Below are 17,558 nucleotides of genomic sequence, written 5' to 3'. Positions count from 1 at the left end.
CTTGACAGCCTCTGCCTCCATGTCAGATCAATCTCTGTGGGCTCCTTCAATTGGCTCCATCACCTTGTGGGGCTGGGGCACCGTTGCCTTCATCTTGTGGGGCATTGTGGCGGATACGGGGGAGTGTCTGGGTTTGGGGCATTTGGGGTGTCCCTGGGCTGGGGTCGCTGGGAGGTCTGGCGCCAGGGGCTGTGGTTACTGACATAGGTTACTGGCCTGGTGGCCAGGCTGCTCCTGGGCGGGTCTGGGATGAGCTTGGGGCCTCTTGGATTCTGGTTCCTTGTCTGGGTTCCGGCTCCTGATGCTGGTCCTGGTCCTGTCTGGGGGAGGGGGGTTGGATGGGTCTGCATGATTTTGGTGGGCGGGCTGGCCGGGGTTGATTTCGGGGTGATCTCGGCTTCTTGGTGGGTTTTTGTTTTGGCTTTGTGGGCTCTCTGCCTTTTGTGGGCTTCGGTGTGGGTTTTCTCGCGGGGCTACTTCTGGCAGGGGTATGGGGGTCGGGCATGTTCTTGGACCTGGATGCTGTGGGTCTTCCTTTCAAGAGGGTGCACTTTCCCAAGGGTCTTTGTTTTTGGAGGGCTGGTTGCGGTGCATTTGCATGGTGTGGGCTTTGTGCACGGCTTTTGCTTTGGGTGCTCATTGCTGCATTCTGTCCTCTGCTGTTTGGCGTGCTGTGGTGTTGGGGCGGTGGTCCTGTGCATGAGTGCAGTGTGGGTGCTGCAGGGTGGGCGTCACTGGGCTCGGCAGTTGCATTGGGCTTCTCAGCCTTATAATGAGGTGGGGTTTGCTTGTCTGCTGGGTGGTTCCTGGTGGGTGGTGTGTGCTTGGGGTTGGTGGTTTTCACCATGCCCCTACCAATGTATGGAAGGATATGTGGTGTTGCTGTGGCATTGGCTCGGGGGGAACCACAGCTTGGCTTAGCTGGGTCGTTTTTGCTTGGCTGGCATGGGTGTTGGTGGGTCTGCGTCTTCGGGGGGGTGGGGGTGTGGGGGGTGCGGCCTCTTTGCTGTGCGTGCTGTGGCCTTTCTGTGCCACCCTTCTGCTTGCTGGGCGGGCATTTTTCCCTCGGGCACAGTGCTGGGCATGGTGGTGCATCGCAGGGTCTACTTGACTGCCTGGCTGGCCCTGGGGGTCTCGATTCATTTGTCTGTGGGGCGTGCATGTGCCTATGCTGGCCCGGAGCTTGCATTTGGGTGGGCCCACCATTTTGGGTCTGTTGTTTCTTGTTGCCTGGTTGTGGCTACAGTCATGTGCCTGGTATCGGGGACTGGGAGCTTTGTTGGCTCTGCCCTGTGGGTTCAGGGGTGGTTGGGCATGTTGATCATGTGTCCTCCTTTGTGTGGCGTATTCTGGTTGCGCTGGGCTGCCTGTTCTATTCTTTTTTCTGTAGTGAGGCCGCACTCTTAGTCGTTGCTGCACATGCTTCCGGCTGGCTCCTTTTTGTTGGGGGTTGGTGGTTCCTTCAGGTGGGGGACTGGGTGTCGGGGCTGGGGATCGGAGTTTGAGGGTTTGGATGGTTCTGGAGGGGGGCTTGGGGGTGTTGGTCCCGGTTTTCAGTCGATTCTCGGGGCCTGGTCCCTGTCCCTAGCCTTTCGCCCGCTGGATGTGTCTATGCCTCTGTCCTTTTTTGGGACTCGGCGAACAGGGGAGCCTATTGAGGTCACATTTTGCACCCCAGTCCTTCCCACCTCCCTCCGCCCACTCTATCACACTACCACTCATATAGGACCTTGGGGTGCAGGTGCATCATTGAAGTGCCACAAGGGTTTTCCATCTTTGCGGTCCCATGACAGACTGTGCCCCAATTTTATTGTGCAACTTAGACACTCATTTATTATATTTTCATGGCGTTCACATGTAGGACCTTGGGTATGAGTGTGGTCAATGGCATCAAGAGAGACGGTATTTTATTACCCTAACCTCTGGTGCCTGTGCTGACCTCTAAGGGTTAAGTTGCATGTAGGCAATGAGGGTTCTGGGTGGGGGGTATGGCAGACCCTCTTCACCACCTGTTTTTCTTTTTAAATGCACACTACACCAACACGCATCAACACCACATTTGAGTGGGCAGAGGTAGGCTTGGGGTTTTTTCACACCCCCGTTCGTTGTTTGCCGTCTGGGGTCGGAGGGAGTGGGCCTTCTGGTCGGGATGTGGGCTGGGTTTGGGGTTCGGGTCTTGGGGTTTGTTTGGTGCTGGGGCTGACTTTTTGGCCCTCTTGGGATCATTTGGATTGCCTTGGATTCATTGGGGGGTTGGGAATATTTTATTCTGTGGCGGTTCTGGTTGGCGGGCTGGTTTGGACCATTTAGACCACTCTTTTGAGCATGGCCCCCTCTCCGGATAAGGATGGTGGTTGTTGGGGACTGGGGTCGTGGTGGGGGTTAGGAGTCGGGGCCAGCGTCGCTCAGGTTCAGGCACGAGCCCGGGCTAGCCCAGACCAGGTTCAGGTGCTGGGGCGGTTTGCCTTTCTCCACCCCCGGAGGGTCTGGGAGCTGTTTGTCCCCAAGGGGTACTGGCACCTTACGTTGGGTGCGTGGGTGTGAATGTTTTTATGTGTACGCATGAGGGTGGGAGTGTGTGATTATGACTGTGTGTGCCTGTTTTTTGTGTCAGGTTGGGTCTTGGGCTGCTTTCTCTCCTGGATCAGTTTAGGCCCCCCATCAAATGTGGGGCCTATTCCCTCCCCACCACACTACCTGCTGGTGATTGGTGTCTCCGCCTGCCGGTGTACTTGTGGTGCCTGGTATCCAGGTCTGGGTGCTTTTGTGTGCTGGCTCACTCCCGGTGGCTGCTTGCCAGGGCCTGGACCCCTGGGCTCTGTTGGGCCTCTGCTTGAGGAGTGATATGTCTCGGGGTCTCAGGTCACTGAGTCCATGGCTGGAGTTGCTCGGGCATAGACAGCTGTTGGAGGGGCCTGTAGGCTCATCGCTGAAGCTCCCTGGGGCTTCTACACTGTGGCTGCTGGGTGGTTCCCCTGGGACTCTCCCCTGCTCTTCTCTGGGGGGGTTGCATAGTCCCGACAGTGGTTCTTCAGGGTTTCCTGTGCTCTGGGGGGCCTTTGGATGTTTGTGGCTCAGATCTCTTCCATATCTGTCCAGGGTCCAGGGGGGCAGGACTGTGGCTCCTCACACTCACCATTGCATATTTTTGTGGAGAAACCTTGTATACCCAAGCGTGCTCACACTCAGACCTGGTGGTAATATGAATGTTTCTGCAGGCGTAGAAGCAAGCAGGGTGTTATCTTGTATTCTTTTCTTCCTTCTTTCTTTCCTCCATTCTATTCTCCTTCTCTCCCCTTTTCCTTATGACCCCCCCCACCCCCCTTTCTGCTGCTTTTTTTCCTTTTCATTTCTGTCTCCGTGTCTGTAACAACTGAAATAATCCCAAAGCAGTTTCTAATATAGTTTATTTTTATGAATATCAAGCAGAGCTTTAAAGTATTAGGTGTAGTGCTCCACTTGTGAAAGTAAATCTGTTGGGCTTTTTCTTGGCACTCAGACAACAATTCTGAGCACTACTCTGCAAAACAGGATGTAAAGGACCTTACTAATATGTTCTGTATTGTAACTTGGTTAATAAATGTTTATCATTCTGCTGCAGCAGTAACACAGCTGATGCTTTTATTTTGAAAGGCGGAGAACAGCAAGGTGTCGGGAATTGATTGTCGCAAACCGTAGTAGCGCGAACTCCAGGGCAGAGAGACATGTGCTCCACAGTGAAACAAAGAATGTGACTAAAATGTAATTGTAAAATGCAAAGGTCCCTTTGTTGTCTCCTGGTTGATGAGGGAACAAGGTTGGTACTGGCGTTTGTTGTGTAAAAGTATATTTAGTTATATTTCACGGAGTGTAACAGCAACAATGAGAAACCATTGACCGTATCATTGCCTTTGGCTGCCAAAAACAGAAGTCCCTGCCTATAAAACTTGCTCTAGTAATACTGGAACAAGCAGCTCTTGGTTGTATAAAGAGTCTTCTTGTTGGTAGCTTCCTAAGGTGTGTTACAGAGTCCGATCGAATGGTGTTTGAATCTTGCCGTTCAGATTTTCAGAGTGTAGACAGAGAAGAGCTTCTGGAAATCATGGATCTCCATAACTGTTGAAGAGTACCAACAGCTGATAACATTGTGCTACTACTTGAGGAGCTTGCCCACTAAAAGCTCATTCAAGAACCTGCCTTTGTTATTGAGCAGTGGAGCACTGTGCTTTCCCTGCTGAGGTCAGAGATGGAAAGTATTACAGCTGCACATGAAAATCTCCAACCAACATTAAGAAAGGTTATACGTTCCATTGTATACCCTGCAGTCATGAATGCACAGCAGAAAAACATCAGCAGATATTTAAGTTCTTATCTCAGAGAATCAGACACACAGCACCTGTCACTTTTTCTTCAGTTCTGCACAGGATCTGATTTGTTTCTTCAAAAAACCATCAGTGTTAGCTTCACTCAACTTCAAGGTATTCAGAGACGGCCTGTTGCCCACACATGCGGTTGCTACCGAGAGTTGCCAGTTAATTATAACTATCCAGAGGTTCGACACGAAATAAACAAGGTCCTAGAAAGTAGTGAAGGGGTGATATAGTGTAACAGACTTCAGCTGAAGAACATGTGAGTTTAAGGATTTTTTTGCATTAAACTTTCAAAGTTTAGCATTATCTTAAAAAGAGTTTTTTAGCTCATCCTACCTCCACAGTGTTTCTATTTTTGCAATGTATTGTTCTCTGGAGTATTTATAAGACCTGGAATGTCACAGTAGGCACTCTCCTATGGGTGTTTATGTTTTCTTCTGTTAAAGTACTCCAAAGTTAAAGTTTAAAACATAAATTTGAGTCAGCAGTAAAATGTATTTTCTCAATATTTTGGGTTTAATAAATTTAAAGATTTTGTATTGCTGCTATAATTTCTTTTACTTTTAATCATTTTACTTGAAGCCGCAAAAGCTGGTTTATTCCACAGTTAAAAATACAATATGGCCACCACGCTTGTAAACAAGCAGCTCTTAGTTGTATAAATAATTTATGAATAATTTTGGATGTTTTGTTTCTTATATAAGTAACATACTTTAAATGTTCAGTGTACGAACATGTTGCTACTCTGTTTGAATGTAGTTCTTGAACAAATGGAGTAAAGTGTTTTATTTACCCTTATTCATGAAAACTTTTTTTTGTTTAATAAGCATTTTATTTATATTGCTGTTATAAGTAAGCATAACCTTAAAATATCTTCAATAACAGATTGGTGCCATTGCAGTGGCTCAATATCAGATTTAACCAGAAAACAATTGAGAAAGAACACTTTTTTCTTTCTTTCTTTTTTTTTTACACCTTGAACCATTGTCATTATTTTTAAAAATTATTTTAAAAAAATTCAAAGTCTTCTGTAATGGCTATGTAGAGACTTTTTATTTTATTTTGAAATACAATAAATCACTTTCTCAATTTATAAGTGTGATTTATTTGGGGGCAGGGCTTTAAATCAGCTTTGGGATGCACACATGAAAAATGATGAGGTTTTTACTGCAGCTTTCAATTCCTTTATTTCCTATTTAATAATCAGCATAATGTTCAAACTGTAATGCAGTGATATTGATAATAAAGGGAAAATATCAAAATCAAAAATCATCTGACCATACTGGTGCAATGTATCAATATATTTTTCTAATGTCAGACTTATTTTTATCAGATCAGCATGCATTGATCTTATCTTATTTTGAATCAAGGCTTTGTCCAAGAAGTTGTCAGAGAAGTGTTTATCTGTTTTCAGTTTTGTCAAAGAGGTCCATCCAGAACTGGATACATTCACTTTGTAGGATCAACCAGCATCATTCAATCCGCTGATTTCCAGTGCTTGGACCAAATATTACATTAACACCTTTAGGTTGATCTTCTGTAAGATGCAAATATCTTTGCATGTTAGCCACATTAACATTTTCTGTCCCTCAATCCACTCTCAGTCTTTCAGGACAACCCTCGGCTTTAATCACTGCATCCATGAAGTATCCACCAATGACTCTTGGATCATTATTTGTTTTGTATCCCTCAAGCCATATTAGCCTTTTGGAAAAACCATCAATGCAACCATTGATCCCAACTCCAAATGGTTTGAGCTTATCATAGCCATCCATGTGCCAAACATAGTTTGAACCATGACTATAGTAAATCCGTCTCCTCAGTCGATTTCTTGACCTTAGGTCCTCTCCATCACCATCTAGTAAGCGTAAAATGACTCGAACTGTTTCCCTGTCTGTAACAAGACCATTCATCCAACATTTTTGGTGCATCCATCGATATCTGTGATATTGTCCAGAAGTTTCAAGTTGCTGACGAATGAAAACTGCCGCTACACTCACATCAGTTTTGCTCTTTCGCCGCCAAAGTTCCTTATTAAGAATCCTTTCTAGTGTCCTCTTGCTAAGAATAACCCCATAAACCTCAGCCAGCAAAGCAAGAATTTTATCATTGCTTAAACCACATCTGAAATACTCATCAATTTGTTTATAGTCCATTGAAAAGGGGAAAAATCTGTGTTTTACTGGTTAGACTGATCAAATGAAATTGGCTTGTTGCATGATGTGGCTACACAACTTCCTCTAATTGGAAGTTGTGAGGGCGAGTACTTCCTGTTCGGTTGTTCACCACCTAAAGCAATGGCGCTGTACTACACCCGCTGCCTTCAGGACCTCCCAAAAGTTTCAGTCAACGATGTTCTCCGCTTGATTCCAGCCTTATCATCAGCGCCACGTTGCAAAAAAGAAAAGGGCTTCAAGTTTTACGTGTCGAATTACATTGACATCTATGAAGGTAAGCGTTAAACACATTCAGTCACTGTTCAGCTAACTAGCTTTAGGTCGTATCTACTTTACAACTTTCTTTCTACTTTAAAACTAATGCGTTATCGCTTTCTGCAATTATATGAAGTCTGTTTTAACCTAACCTCAAAGTCGTAATTTCAGATTTCTACCCTGTTACCCTGTTTTATTGTCTTAACCACAGTGTCCAACAAAGACTCATCAGGGAGAGTGAACATCAGGGCGGTCTGTTGCCGATCCATGCGAAAGCACGATAAGCCTCATGAACTCAAGAGTAGGGTGAAATAATAACAAGAAATGTTGTCTGTTCCACGAAAACAGGAGTACATTTTGGGGTTCTTACGTCACTGATGTGTAAGTTAAGTAGTAAGCATTTCTAGCTGTTTGGAAAAGTGATTGATTAGGTGCATACATCTAGCTTTGGCTTTAGCGTTAGCTTGCATGAGAACCCCATAAGCTAGTGTCTAATGGCTTCAGTTCTTTGTTTTGCTGTAAGTTCAACCCCATTTCAAATTGTTAATGCAATGGCCAGTTCTTTCTGCTTTTGGATATTTTTCTGTTTATAGACTGAACACAGTACAGGTTCCTGTATGAGTGATCGCTGTTGTTTTCTTCCGTGTTTGGTTGGCAAACAGATTATAATGGTTTATAACGTGTGCAGTTTATTTGAGTCACAGATATATTAGGGCCCCAGGGAAACGATACTCTGTGAACAAAGTTTTTTTCTTATCACATAATTATTATTACTCATTTAATGTGCAATGACACTCATAAATAATCAAAATTGCACTTTGCTAAAAATACAGTTTGGAATAGCAAATGTAAACCCAGAGTACAAATCAAAATACAATTAAGTTCACAAAAAACAGCCAACACTATGAAACCCTGTATTTTGTTCTAAAATTACCAAGTAATACCTTTATAGTTTTTGCTGACTTTTTATTTTGTGTTTAGATGAAGTTTGAAGACTGCTATCCTGTACAAATCGCCGAAGTGGAGTGTTCCTGTGCAGCTGGTACTGTGTTGTGCAATCACAGTGTTGCACTACTGTACCAGACCGCACACTACTCTGCTCTGAATTTGACTTCTGTGCCGAAGTCTTCACAGCATGTTCTCATTGAAAGGATGGAAACATAGTTTTGCAAAGTATTTTAATTGAACATATCACCTGAAGAAGCCTATTTAACAGTTTGAGAAACAAAATTAACCAACACCCACATTTATCTTTTTGCCATCGCATCTAAATCTATACCATTTCATTAAACATCTGAGAATTTAACTGTTGACATTGTATTTACTGCTTTAACTTGCCCATGCCTTCACGAGGGGCCCATTCTGGTAATTTACCAGGTAGCAAGCCACGTTGAAGAGCTCATCAATGATCCCACACACAGACACTGGTAGTACGCGTTCAAAAAGTTTGTTCTCCTTCACTCTCCTGATGCAGCGTTCTACATGGACCCTCAGCCGAGCAATGGACTGAGTCTCATGAACATCATGTGGGCTCATCTGATTTTTCCCTGAGAGGAAGGCTGGCCTATATACTTTGCAGGGAGCCAGATTGTCAACTAGAAAGCCCTTGTCAACCATTATTGCCATGTCTGGCTCTAATACATTGATTATGCCTGATTGCTTGAAAATCTCACGATCACTCATGGATCCAGCAAAAAGGGCAGAGACAAATGTGATGGCACCATGAGGTGCCATGCCGATCATGGCTTTGAGTGTAGAGTGGGACTTGTATGCAGAAAACACCTCACTCTGCAATAGGAGATCCGATTGTGTCTGGCAGTAGATTTCAGTGCAATCAAGCACTACTTGGGTGTCAGGGTATGAAGCAAACTCTGCTGGAAGTCGAGCATGCACCACCTCCTTGGGCAACCAGAGGCGTTGGCTTCCAAGCAGGTGGTATAGAAAGTTGGCCCATGTAGTGATGATCCTGCTTACAGTTGTTCGGTGGATGCCAAACCTTTCAGCAAGATCTCTGTGTGGCTGACCCAAGGACAGGTACATCAAGAAAAGGAACAGCTCATCAATAGGAGTAAGTTTCTTCAAAAGAAGAAAAGACACAAAAACATAATGCACAGAAATTAAAATACAGCTCTAACAATACAACTTTTACAAACACCTGTTTATAAATGCTTTTGAAAAGACATTTTCAGAGGGTGATTCATGGTATGAAAAACTTTATAAAAATGTGGTTTTCTCCTGATTATGTCAACTATAATTACATGTAGTTCTTAGTTACTCCACTAGAAGAGAGTAAAATCACAAAGCTTCAATCTCAATCAGCTCTAAAATTGGCATTGATTAAATATCACAATGCAACAATATTATAAATGCAGCTAAAAATACATCTGGGTATGGATATCATCCTTTTGCACATTAATTACTGCTTTTCTGACCACACTGCATGGATTATTCCAGATCTGTTTGTCACACACTAACCTACAAAATAATCATCATACTGTGTATGTGTGAAATCTGTCAGTCAGCTATGGAGGCCTTGGTATTGGTGACCCGAATCATCTTGGTCTTCACAGCAGACTTCACAAGCTTCCAGAAACATTGGAACTGGTTGTATGAAGCAAATCTGTGGAAATAAAATAAAACTTTTATGGAGTAATTGATATCATAACCTATTGTAAACCCCGCCGTTAAGCTGAATGACGATATATATATATATTACATTGAGCCAATGCATGTACAGAATACTACAGTACAAAACACAATATGTTAACACAGCATAATTAGCCCACAAAAATACAAACTTACCTGGTATAGAACCTGATTTCATCGTCTGAGCCTGCAAAGCGCTCCAAACCAAAACAGATCCGCAGCTGCAGTCCTTCAATTTGACTCTGTAGCTGTTCAATTCTCTTGTGCAGAGCCGCATTTTCAATCTGTAACTCGTTGGCCATTACTACAATAATCATGATCAGGAGCTACAAACACAATCTCCGATTCAGAAGGGTCCACGTGCGGATTTGCAGCACAGATTCCTCCCGAGGCCTACGGTCCCACACACCGGGTCTTTTCTCAGGCAATGAGTAGTTGTTCCACTCAAAAAAAAAATGGGAATAGCACCCCTTTTTAACCATCTCCTCCCCCCCGGTGTATCTATCAGATCCTCGGGTAAGAAATGTCGGCTACATACCCGTGTGTCTCTAGTGGGACTAAAGTTATCCCTCCGGATTTTAGCTAGCCATTGCTGACGTGCTACATTATCAGCAGGGAAGCTGTGAAAGCTAACTTTGGAATTATAGCGTGAGGAACACGAACATCGAGGTACACAACAGTGTAGCCACGATCCACTCACACTCACTGATAGCATTGTTTTTTCCTCTGGACAATTGACATACCTATTTATTTCCACTGGTTGCTATCAAAATAATCCAACCTGAATGGCAGGGACGTTTACCCGGAAGTTCCCGCCCTCACAACTTTTGACCGGAAGTTAGCGGTCGCCATATTGTGCACATAGCCAATACTGTGTAAATCTCATCCTCAGACAAGACAGCATGTCTACTGAAAAAAAATTAGAAATTGGCTGTTTCGGAAAGTCAAAATTATGATTTTGAATCTCATAATTATGACTTTGAAAGTCAAAATTATGACTTCCTGTAGGTCTTTTATTTTTTCTTTCATGGCGGAAATGGGCTTCCAAAGATTGTTTTTAAGTGTAGCAGTTACGTTTTTTCCCAGTAGAGGGTGCTCATGTTTTGGTAAGTGCATGCTATATATTGCATGCTTAGCAATATAACGGTGTATAAGTTTCAATGTTATATGCTGTGTAAAGTCACAAGCGGTTGCAAATTGTGTATCTTGTTTTATTTCACAGTACAGTAAAATATTAAAGGCAATATTAAAATGTTAAAGGCAACATACTGTAAGAGCTACTAATAGTATATTTATTTTGTATGTTTGTAGCTCTTACGGTGGGTTCACATGCAAGGCTGTTCAATAAAAGGATAGTGAACCATCAGTTTGACAGACCATCTTTTCAACCAGAACGCTAAACAGGTCAAGGTTAAAAAAACAAAACAATGCATAGGGTCTGAGAACAGTGTCACAAACCTTTAAGCTTTAAGCAGTCAAACCAAAAGATAACACATGGTCTTATATGTACCCCTGTTCCTGTGACAGCCAAGACACACATTGTCATATTTTGAGATGAAGCAGGACCAAAGTGCAAGAAGGAGGACGGGAGCCGCATGGTAAGTCGACAAGACTTAATAATGAATGAAAAAACTCTTACAAGGGGAACATCGGCAGGGTTACAGGCAAGAACACAGAGACGTGGACCTAGGGATGTATGCAGCAGCAAATGCAGAGAATCCAGTGGTGAACAATGAAAACCAGAGAACTTAAATACTAAGGAAGGAGGAGCGTGAACCAATGAACTGGGAGAGGAGCTGAGGACCAGGGAACCTAAACAATACAGAGGGAGAATGACTAATCAACCGGACGAGCATGGAGAGCAGGGAGGTGATCAGAACACAAGAAAACAATGACTAGACTTAAGAACATAAACAAGAGGAGACCAGATCTATCAGATTATCACTAAACATTACACCAGAACACAAAAAGTAACAAAACTTACCAGAAGGAGTCTAAATAACCAGAAAGGAACAGAAAAGTATCTGGCAGAGCTGAGAAGGTAAACAAAAACAAACCTAACAGACAGATCCTGACACACACTGCATACATTTAAAAGAGTCAATGAGGATTTAAAAAAAGCTGTTTACCAAAGGTGACAACAAAAAGATTTTTTGACATTATTTCAGCTAAAACTTCAGAAAAATTCTTTAAAAGTGATTGATAAATTTCTGCACACAATATTGGTTTAGAGTGGCTAATTTCCAATAGAAGTTCAAAGCTGGAGGATGATGACAGACTATGCTGCTTACATATGTAACCTTTCTTAAAAACTAACTTAAAACAAACTTAAAAACATGGCGGCAGCATCATTCCACGATGATTCATAATGTCATTTGTTGCATTACTGTTACAATCAAATGGAGGATTTTGTTTTGTATTTTTTTTTCTTTAAAAAGCTGCTCTATGTGGACCAATATATTTTACAAGTCGTTAAGTTGTAGATGTAAGCTTGGTAAAATTAAATTATTTAACTTTTCCTGTTTTTTTGTACTCGTACTTGTCGTCTTCCACTTCTCCGGGACCGGGTCGCGGGGGCAGCAGACTCAGCAGAGACTCCCAGACTTCCCTCTCCCCAGATACCTCCTGCAGCTCCCCTCCCTGTTTTTATTGTTTTGATTATAATGTTTGGTTTAACCGGTTTTTTGAGGGTGGAGCCTGATGAGTTGCAGTTGTGCTTTCATTTCTGAATACAAAAAGTGAGATTTTGGCCTCTGGAAATTTGAGATATGAAACATGGTGAGGTATAAGAATGTATCTTCTTTAAACTGACAGAAAATCAGGATTTCTGCATATAAACATCAAGGTATTTTTGTGGAAGATGAAATGGGATTGTGGTTAACATTAAATTGACTGTGAACTAATATAAATTTTTTTTGGTTTATAATTTGTACCACAGTGCCTAATAATTTGAGTTAACAAGAACGTTAGACTATACCTTCCCATCAATGGATAGCATCTGCATTGTGGAAGGCTCGTTTCATTTACACAAATCAAGAAAAAAATAAGTAATAAATTGTCAAAAACATGCATAAGGCTGGTCAGCAGTTATAAGTACTATAAATACTTTTTTCCACATCATATAATCCTTAAACATGGTTTTCATTATGTTGTAAAGTTCAGGACATACACATGTAAAAACTTGGAAGTGGATCTGTCCATGGTGCTGAAAGTTATTCTTGGCATTGTGAGGTTACTGTATGTTGACTTGACTAATATGGTGGTCTGGACTAACATACAATTGTTTTCCAGCGTATTATATCAACTTTTCATGTTGCCAACAACTTTAACTGTGTGTGTGTGTGTGTGTGTGTTTGTGTGTGTGTGTGTGTGTGTGTGTTTGTGTGTGTGTGTGTGTGTGTGTGTGTGTGTGTGTGTGTGTGTGTGAGAGAGAGAGAGAGAGAGAAAGAGAGAGCGGCTTGGAGTTTTTGCCCCGGGGTGGTTGACATTCAGGAGGAAGAGGGGGAATGATGTCATTGTTTGTAATCCGTTATAGAAGGACATGGCCGCAGCCTTCATCCTTTCTCTATCTATCATAACCCAACACCTAAATGTTCATTTTAGCTACCGCAACGAGATAGCAACAGCTGATTGCTGAATCTCATCAGGTAGGATTAAGGAAACAGGAAGGATAATCTCCTTTTACGATTGAATGTCCATCAATGGGAATGCCCATCAGTCACTAAAAAATGAGACATGGACCGAAAACCTGGGGCAAGCACGAGGCTACGCTCAACCTGGATTTTTGGCTTCATCGTGCATTCTGAAAGAACGCAGTGTGAAGGAGCAGATGTGGTCCAGAAATGAGGAGTAAACGAGGTCTCGACGAACAAACGCAGCGCTAAAGGAGAACGGGAGAGGGGGAGCAGTAGAAGTCAAGTAGTGTAATATTTCCTGATTATAATGATGGCAGCTAAATCGGATGGGGTCTTGAAAATAAAGAGGAGCGATGTGGCCTTTACCCCGCTGCAAAACTCCGAGCACTCCGGCTCAGTACAGGGGCTCCACCTGGGAGAACAGACCGACTCTGCATGCGCCCTAGACGTGGATTTTCCGAACGGGGAATCACGGTACTGCGGCCGAGGAGGCTCCAACTCGACTTGCTTGCTGAGCACAGAACAGCAGAAAAACGTGATATGGGATTGCTTGTGGGTCGTTGCTGCAGCGTGTGTTTATCTGGCAGATGTGGGAACCGACGTGTGGCTATCAGTCGATTACTATCTTCGCCATGAATATTGGTGGTTCGGGTTGACGCTTTTCTTCGTGGTGTTAGGTTCGTTTTCAGTGCAGCTGTTTAGCTTTAGGTGGTTCGTCACTGACTTCAGTACAGAGGACAACGTCGGTTGCCCCCAGATGGACGGGAGTAAGCTACTGCTGAGCGGCTCGGCCTCGCAAGGCGAGGTTCCCATTCAACACCACCCGGCCACACCGCAGAGACAGATGTCTACTGCCAGCAAGAACACTGCTAATAGCACCGGGAGCACAGCGATGAGCAGAAAGAGCAGCAAGCGGTCGCCCTATTACTCATTTTGTGTGTGGTTAAGCCAGTCCCTAATACACATTCTCCAGCTGGGTCAAATATGGAGGTAGGGTAATCAGTGACCTAAAATTATGAACACAAAAATGAACTTTTTTTTTTTCAAACAGCTTTGCTGTTCCCAATCTTCTCACTTACAGCAGTGCAGGATGAATCTTGAAAACCTGCTCGTGGCTTTAAAAAAAAAAAAAATAGTAAATGTTTAAAAGATTTGGCTTGGTCAGTTAGATTTAGTCAGCAACGGTTTTAGACGCACCCTTGATAATTATTGATGTGCACAGTTTACCTTAAACGATGAGCAGTTAGTTCATTTATAGAGAAATCGTACCTGGACGTTGGAAATATGGTTTCAAGTTCACATTGAAAACAAAAATGGCTATTTTTAGAAATGTAGGAACTCAGCAGATCAAAATGAAACAGGGCCAATTAAGTATTGTATTCAGCTGTACCTATTTCCACAAATCTCTAATAAGGTTTTCTTTAGTTTTGTATCCATAGCCTGCTAAACTTGTAACAGTCTATTGTTACCCACAATGTTGTCACACACACAAGTTTTGGGGACTGCTTCTATGATTATGTAACTAAGTGTTGTTGGTAAGCCAGAAGACAAATCTTTATTAGATGACTGTCATTTTGACAGGGCAACTGAAGAACTACTTCCTTTAAAGTAAAAGTCTCAAACATAGACACACATTGACAAGCTTAAAGCACTTACCATCTTTTCCAAGGTGTATAATTATACCTTAGACTTGTTTGACCAAACAAACTCACATGCAGTAGGTGGCAAGGAAGGGCTCTATCCTTTGAATAGTGAATGCCTCTCAGCTGATTCACAGCTGATTTGTCTGTAAATGCAGATTATTTTTTTCACCTCTCTGAAACCTTTTTTTTTTTTTGGATTCAAGAAACCACTTTTCTTTAACTATCTAAAGCTCTAAATTATATACAAGAGTGTGTGTGTGAGGACGAGCTTGTGTTTGAGTGCTCTGTCCTTGGGTGTTTCTAAAGTTATTATATCCATAGTTTATTGGGAATTATGCCCATTCTAATTACTAAATATGTTTTACTGAAACATTGTTCTCTCGTCACATGTTAACCATTAACGATTTATTGTGATAGACTAACACACATAAGTACCTTATTGTGAAGTAGAACAAAAAGAATACGTTTTGACTGTTTCGAGTAGAAGTTATTTTTACTCATTTGAAAGTGTTGATAACAAACTGAGTTTAATTTGAATAAAAAAATTATATCATTGTAACAGTAAAAAAAAAGAAAATACAAGAATAAAAGCCATAAGAAAAACCTAAATAATATGTGTTAAAATGTCATGAAGACAGTTTATGCTGTTAGACTTCTAATAAACATCTAAACATAATTCTAGACATCAAAAAACTTTCACTTTTAAACCAAATATCTACTAAATTTAGCCCTAATGAACATTAACCATACTCTTAAATGATAAAGATTTTCATCTCTTCTCTTTGTCTCTGATTGCCATAGGTTACACACTGAAGGCATCAAAACTATGAATTAACACATGTGGAATTATATACTGAACAAAAAAGTGTGAAACAACTGAAAATATGTCTTATATTCTAGGTTCTTCAAAGTAGCCACCTTTTGCTTTGATTACTGCTCCGCACACTCTTGGCATTCTGTTGATGAGCTTCAAGACATAGTCACCTGAAATGGTTTTCCAACAGTCTTGAAGGAGTTCCCAGAGATGCTTAGCACTTGTTGGCCATTTTGCCAGCTCACCCCAAACCATCTTGATTGGGTTTAGGTCCGGTGACTGTGGAGGCCAGGTCATCTGGCGCAGCACCCCATCTCTCTCCTTCTAGGTCAAATAGCCCTTACACAGCCTGGAGGAGTGTTTGGGGTCATTGTCCTGTTGAAAAATAAATGATGATCCAACTAAACGCAAAGCGGATGGAATAGCATGCCGCTGCAAGACGCTGTGGTAGCCATGCTGGTTCAGTATGCCTTCAATTTTGAATAAATCCCCAACAGTGTCACCAGCAAAGCACCCCCACACCATCACACCTCCTCCTCCATGCTTCCATGCCTCCGTGTTCTTTAACCCAAACAAGTCTCTTCTGCTTGTTGCCTGTCCTCAGCAGTGGTTTCCTAACAGCTATTTTACCATGAAGGCCTGATTCACACAGTCTCCTCTTAACAGTTGTTCTAGAGATGTGTCTGCTGCTGGAACTCTGTGTGGTATTGACTTGTTCTCTAATCTGAGCTGTTGTTAACCTGCGATTTCTGAGGCTGGTGACTCGGATGAACTTATCGGTGACTCTTGGTCTTCCTTTCCTGGGGCGGTCCTCATGTGAGCCAGTTTCTTTGTAGTGCTTGATGGTTTTTGCGACTGCACTTGGGGACACTTTCAAAGTTTTCCCAATTGTTCGGACTGACTGACCTTCATTTCTTAAAGTAATGATGGTCACTCGTTTTTCTTTACTTAGCTGCTTTTTTCTTGCCATAATACAAATTCTAACAGTCTATTCAGTAGGACTATCAGCTGTGTACTCTATCCACCTCCTGCACAACACAACTGATGGTCCCAACCCCATTTATAAAGCTTGAAATCCCATTTATTAAACCTGTGAAGTGAAAACCATTTCAGGTGACTACCTCTTGAAGCTCATCAACAGAATGCCAAGAGTGTGCATAGCAGTAATCAAAGCAAAAGGTGGCTACTTTGAAGAACCTAGAATATAAGACATATTTTCAGTTGTTTCACACTTTTTTGTTCAGTATATAATTCAGCATGTGTTAATTCATAGTATTGATACCTTCAGTGTGAAGCTACAATATTCATAGTCATGAAAATAAAGACAACTCTTTGAATGAGAAGGTGTGTCCAAACGTTTGGTCTGTACTGTATGTATTAAATATATATATATATATATATATATATATATATATATATATATATATATATATATATATATATATATATATATATATATATATATATATATACAGTGTGTAGATCTGTGGTTAGTTCTCCAAGATGTTTGGAACAATCTACCAGCCGAGTTCCTTCAAAAACTGTGTGCAAGTGTACCTAGAAGAACTGATGCTGTTTTGAAGACAAAGGGTGGTCACACAAAATATTGATTTGATTTAGATTTCTCTTTTGTTTTTTCACTGCATTTTGTTGATTGATGAGAATAAATGATTAACACTTACATTTTTGAAAGCATTCTTTGTTTACAGCATTTTTTCAAACCTGCCTAAAACATTTGCACAGTAAATGTAAATATACTACTGGCCAAAAGTTTATTTTTCTTTATTTCATGACAATTTACATTGTAGATTCTCACCACAGGCATCACAACTATGAACATGAAATTATATAGTAAACAAAATGTTTGAAATAACTCTAAACATTTTTATATTTTAGATTCTGCAAAATAGAATCTTTTGATGTCTGCTTTGCTCTCTTGTCTATCTATCTATCTATCTATCTATCTATCTATCTATCTATCTATCTATCTATCTATCTATCTATCTATCTATCTATCTATCTATCTATCTATCTATCTA

The 17,558-nt window shown here is 41.8% G+C and overlaps 2 protein-coding genes across 2 annotated transcripts in view; one reads left to right on the top strand and one right to left on the bottom strand.

The window, feature by feature from the left end:
• Window positions 1-208: 208 nt before the first annotated feature.
• On the bottom strand, window positions 209-1,162 carry LOC124869766 (pollen-specific leucine-rich repeat extensin-like protein 1). The gene has a single exon (XM_047367866.1). The coding sequence runs from the start codon at window positions 1,160-1,162 to the stop codon at window positions 209-211; it is 954 nt and encodes a 317-aa protein (XP_047223822.1).
• An 11,730-nt stretch (window positions 1,163-12,892) lies between these two features.
• The window catches only part of xkr4 (XK related 4), a 40,809-nt gene continuing 36,143 nt past the window's right edge, over window positions 12,893-17,558 (top strand). Inside the window, exon 1 of the mRNA XM_047367266.1 lies at window positions 12,893-14,052. Coding sequence (XP_047223222.1) covers window positions 13,370-14,052 — 683 coding nt within the window. The 5' untranslated portion in view covers window positions 12,893-13,369. The remainder of the gene's footprint in view (window positions 14,053-17,558) is intronic.

The sequence above is a fragment of the Girardinichthys multiradiatus genome, chromosome 6, assembly GCF_021462225.1.
Source record: "Girardinichthys multiradiatus isolate DD_20200921_A chromosome 6, DD_fGirMul_XY1, whole genome shotgun sequence".
NCBI lineage: Eukaryota > Metazoa > Chordata > Actinopteri > Cyprinodontiformes > Goodeidae > Girardinichthys > Girardinichthys multiradiatus.
This window is presented reverse-complemented; position numbering and strand designations above follow the sequence as displayed.

Excerpts from the sequence above, each read along its gene's own strand:
- LOC124869766 (XM_047367866.1), bottom strand. The coding sequence starts at position 1,162 with ATGCACGCCCCACAGACAAATGAATCGAGACCCCCAGGGCCAGCCAGG.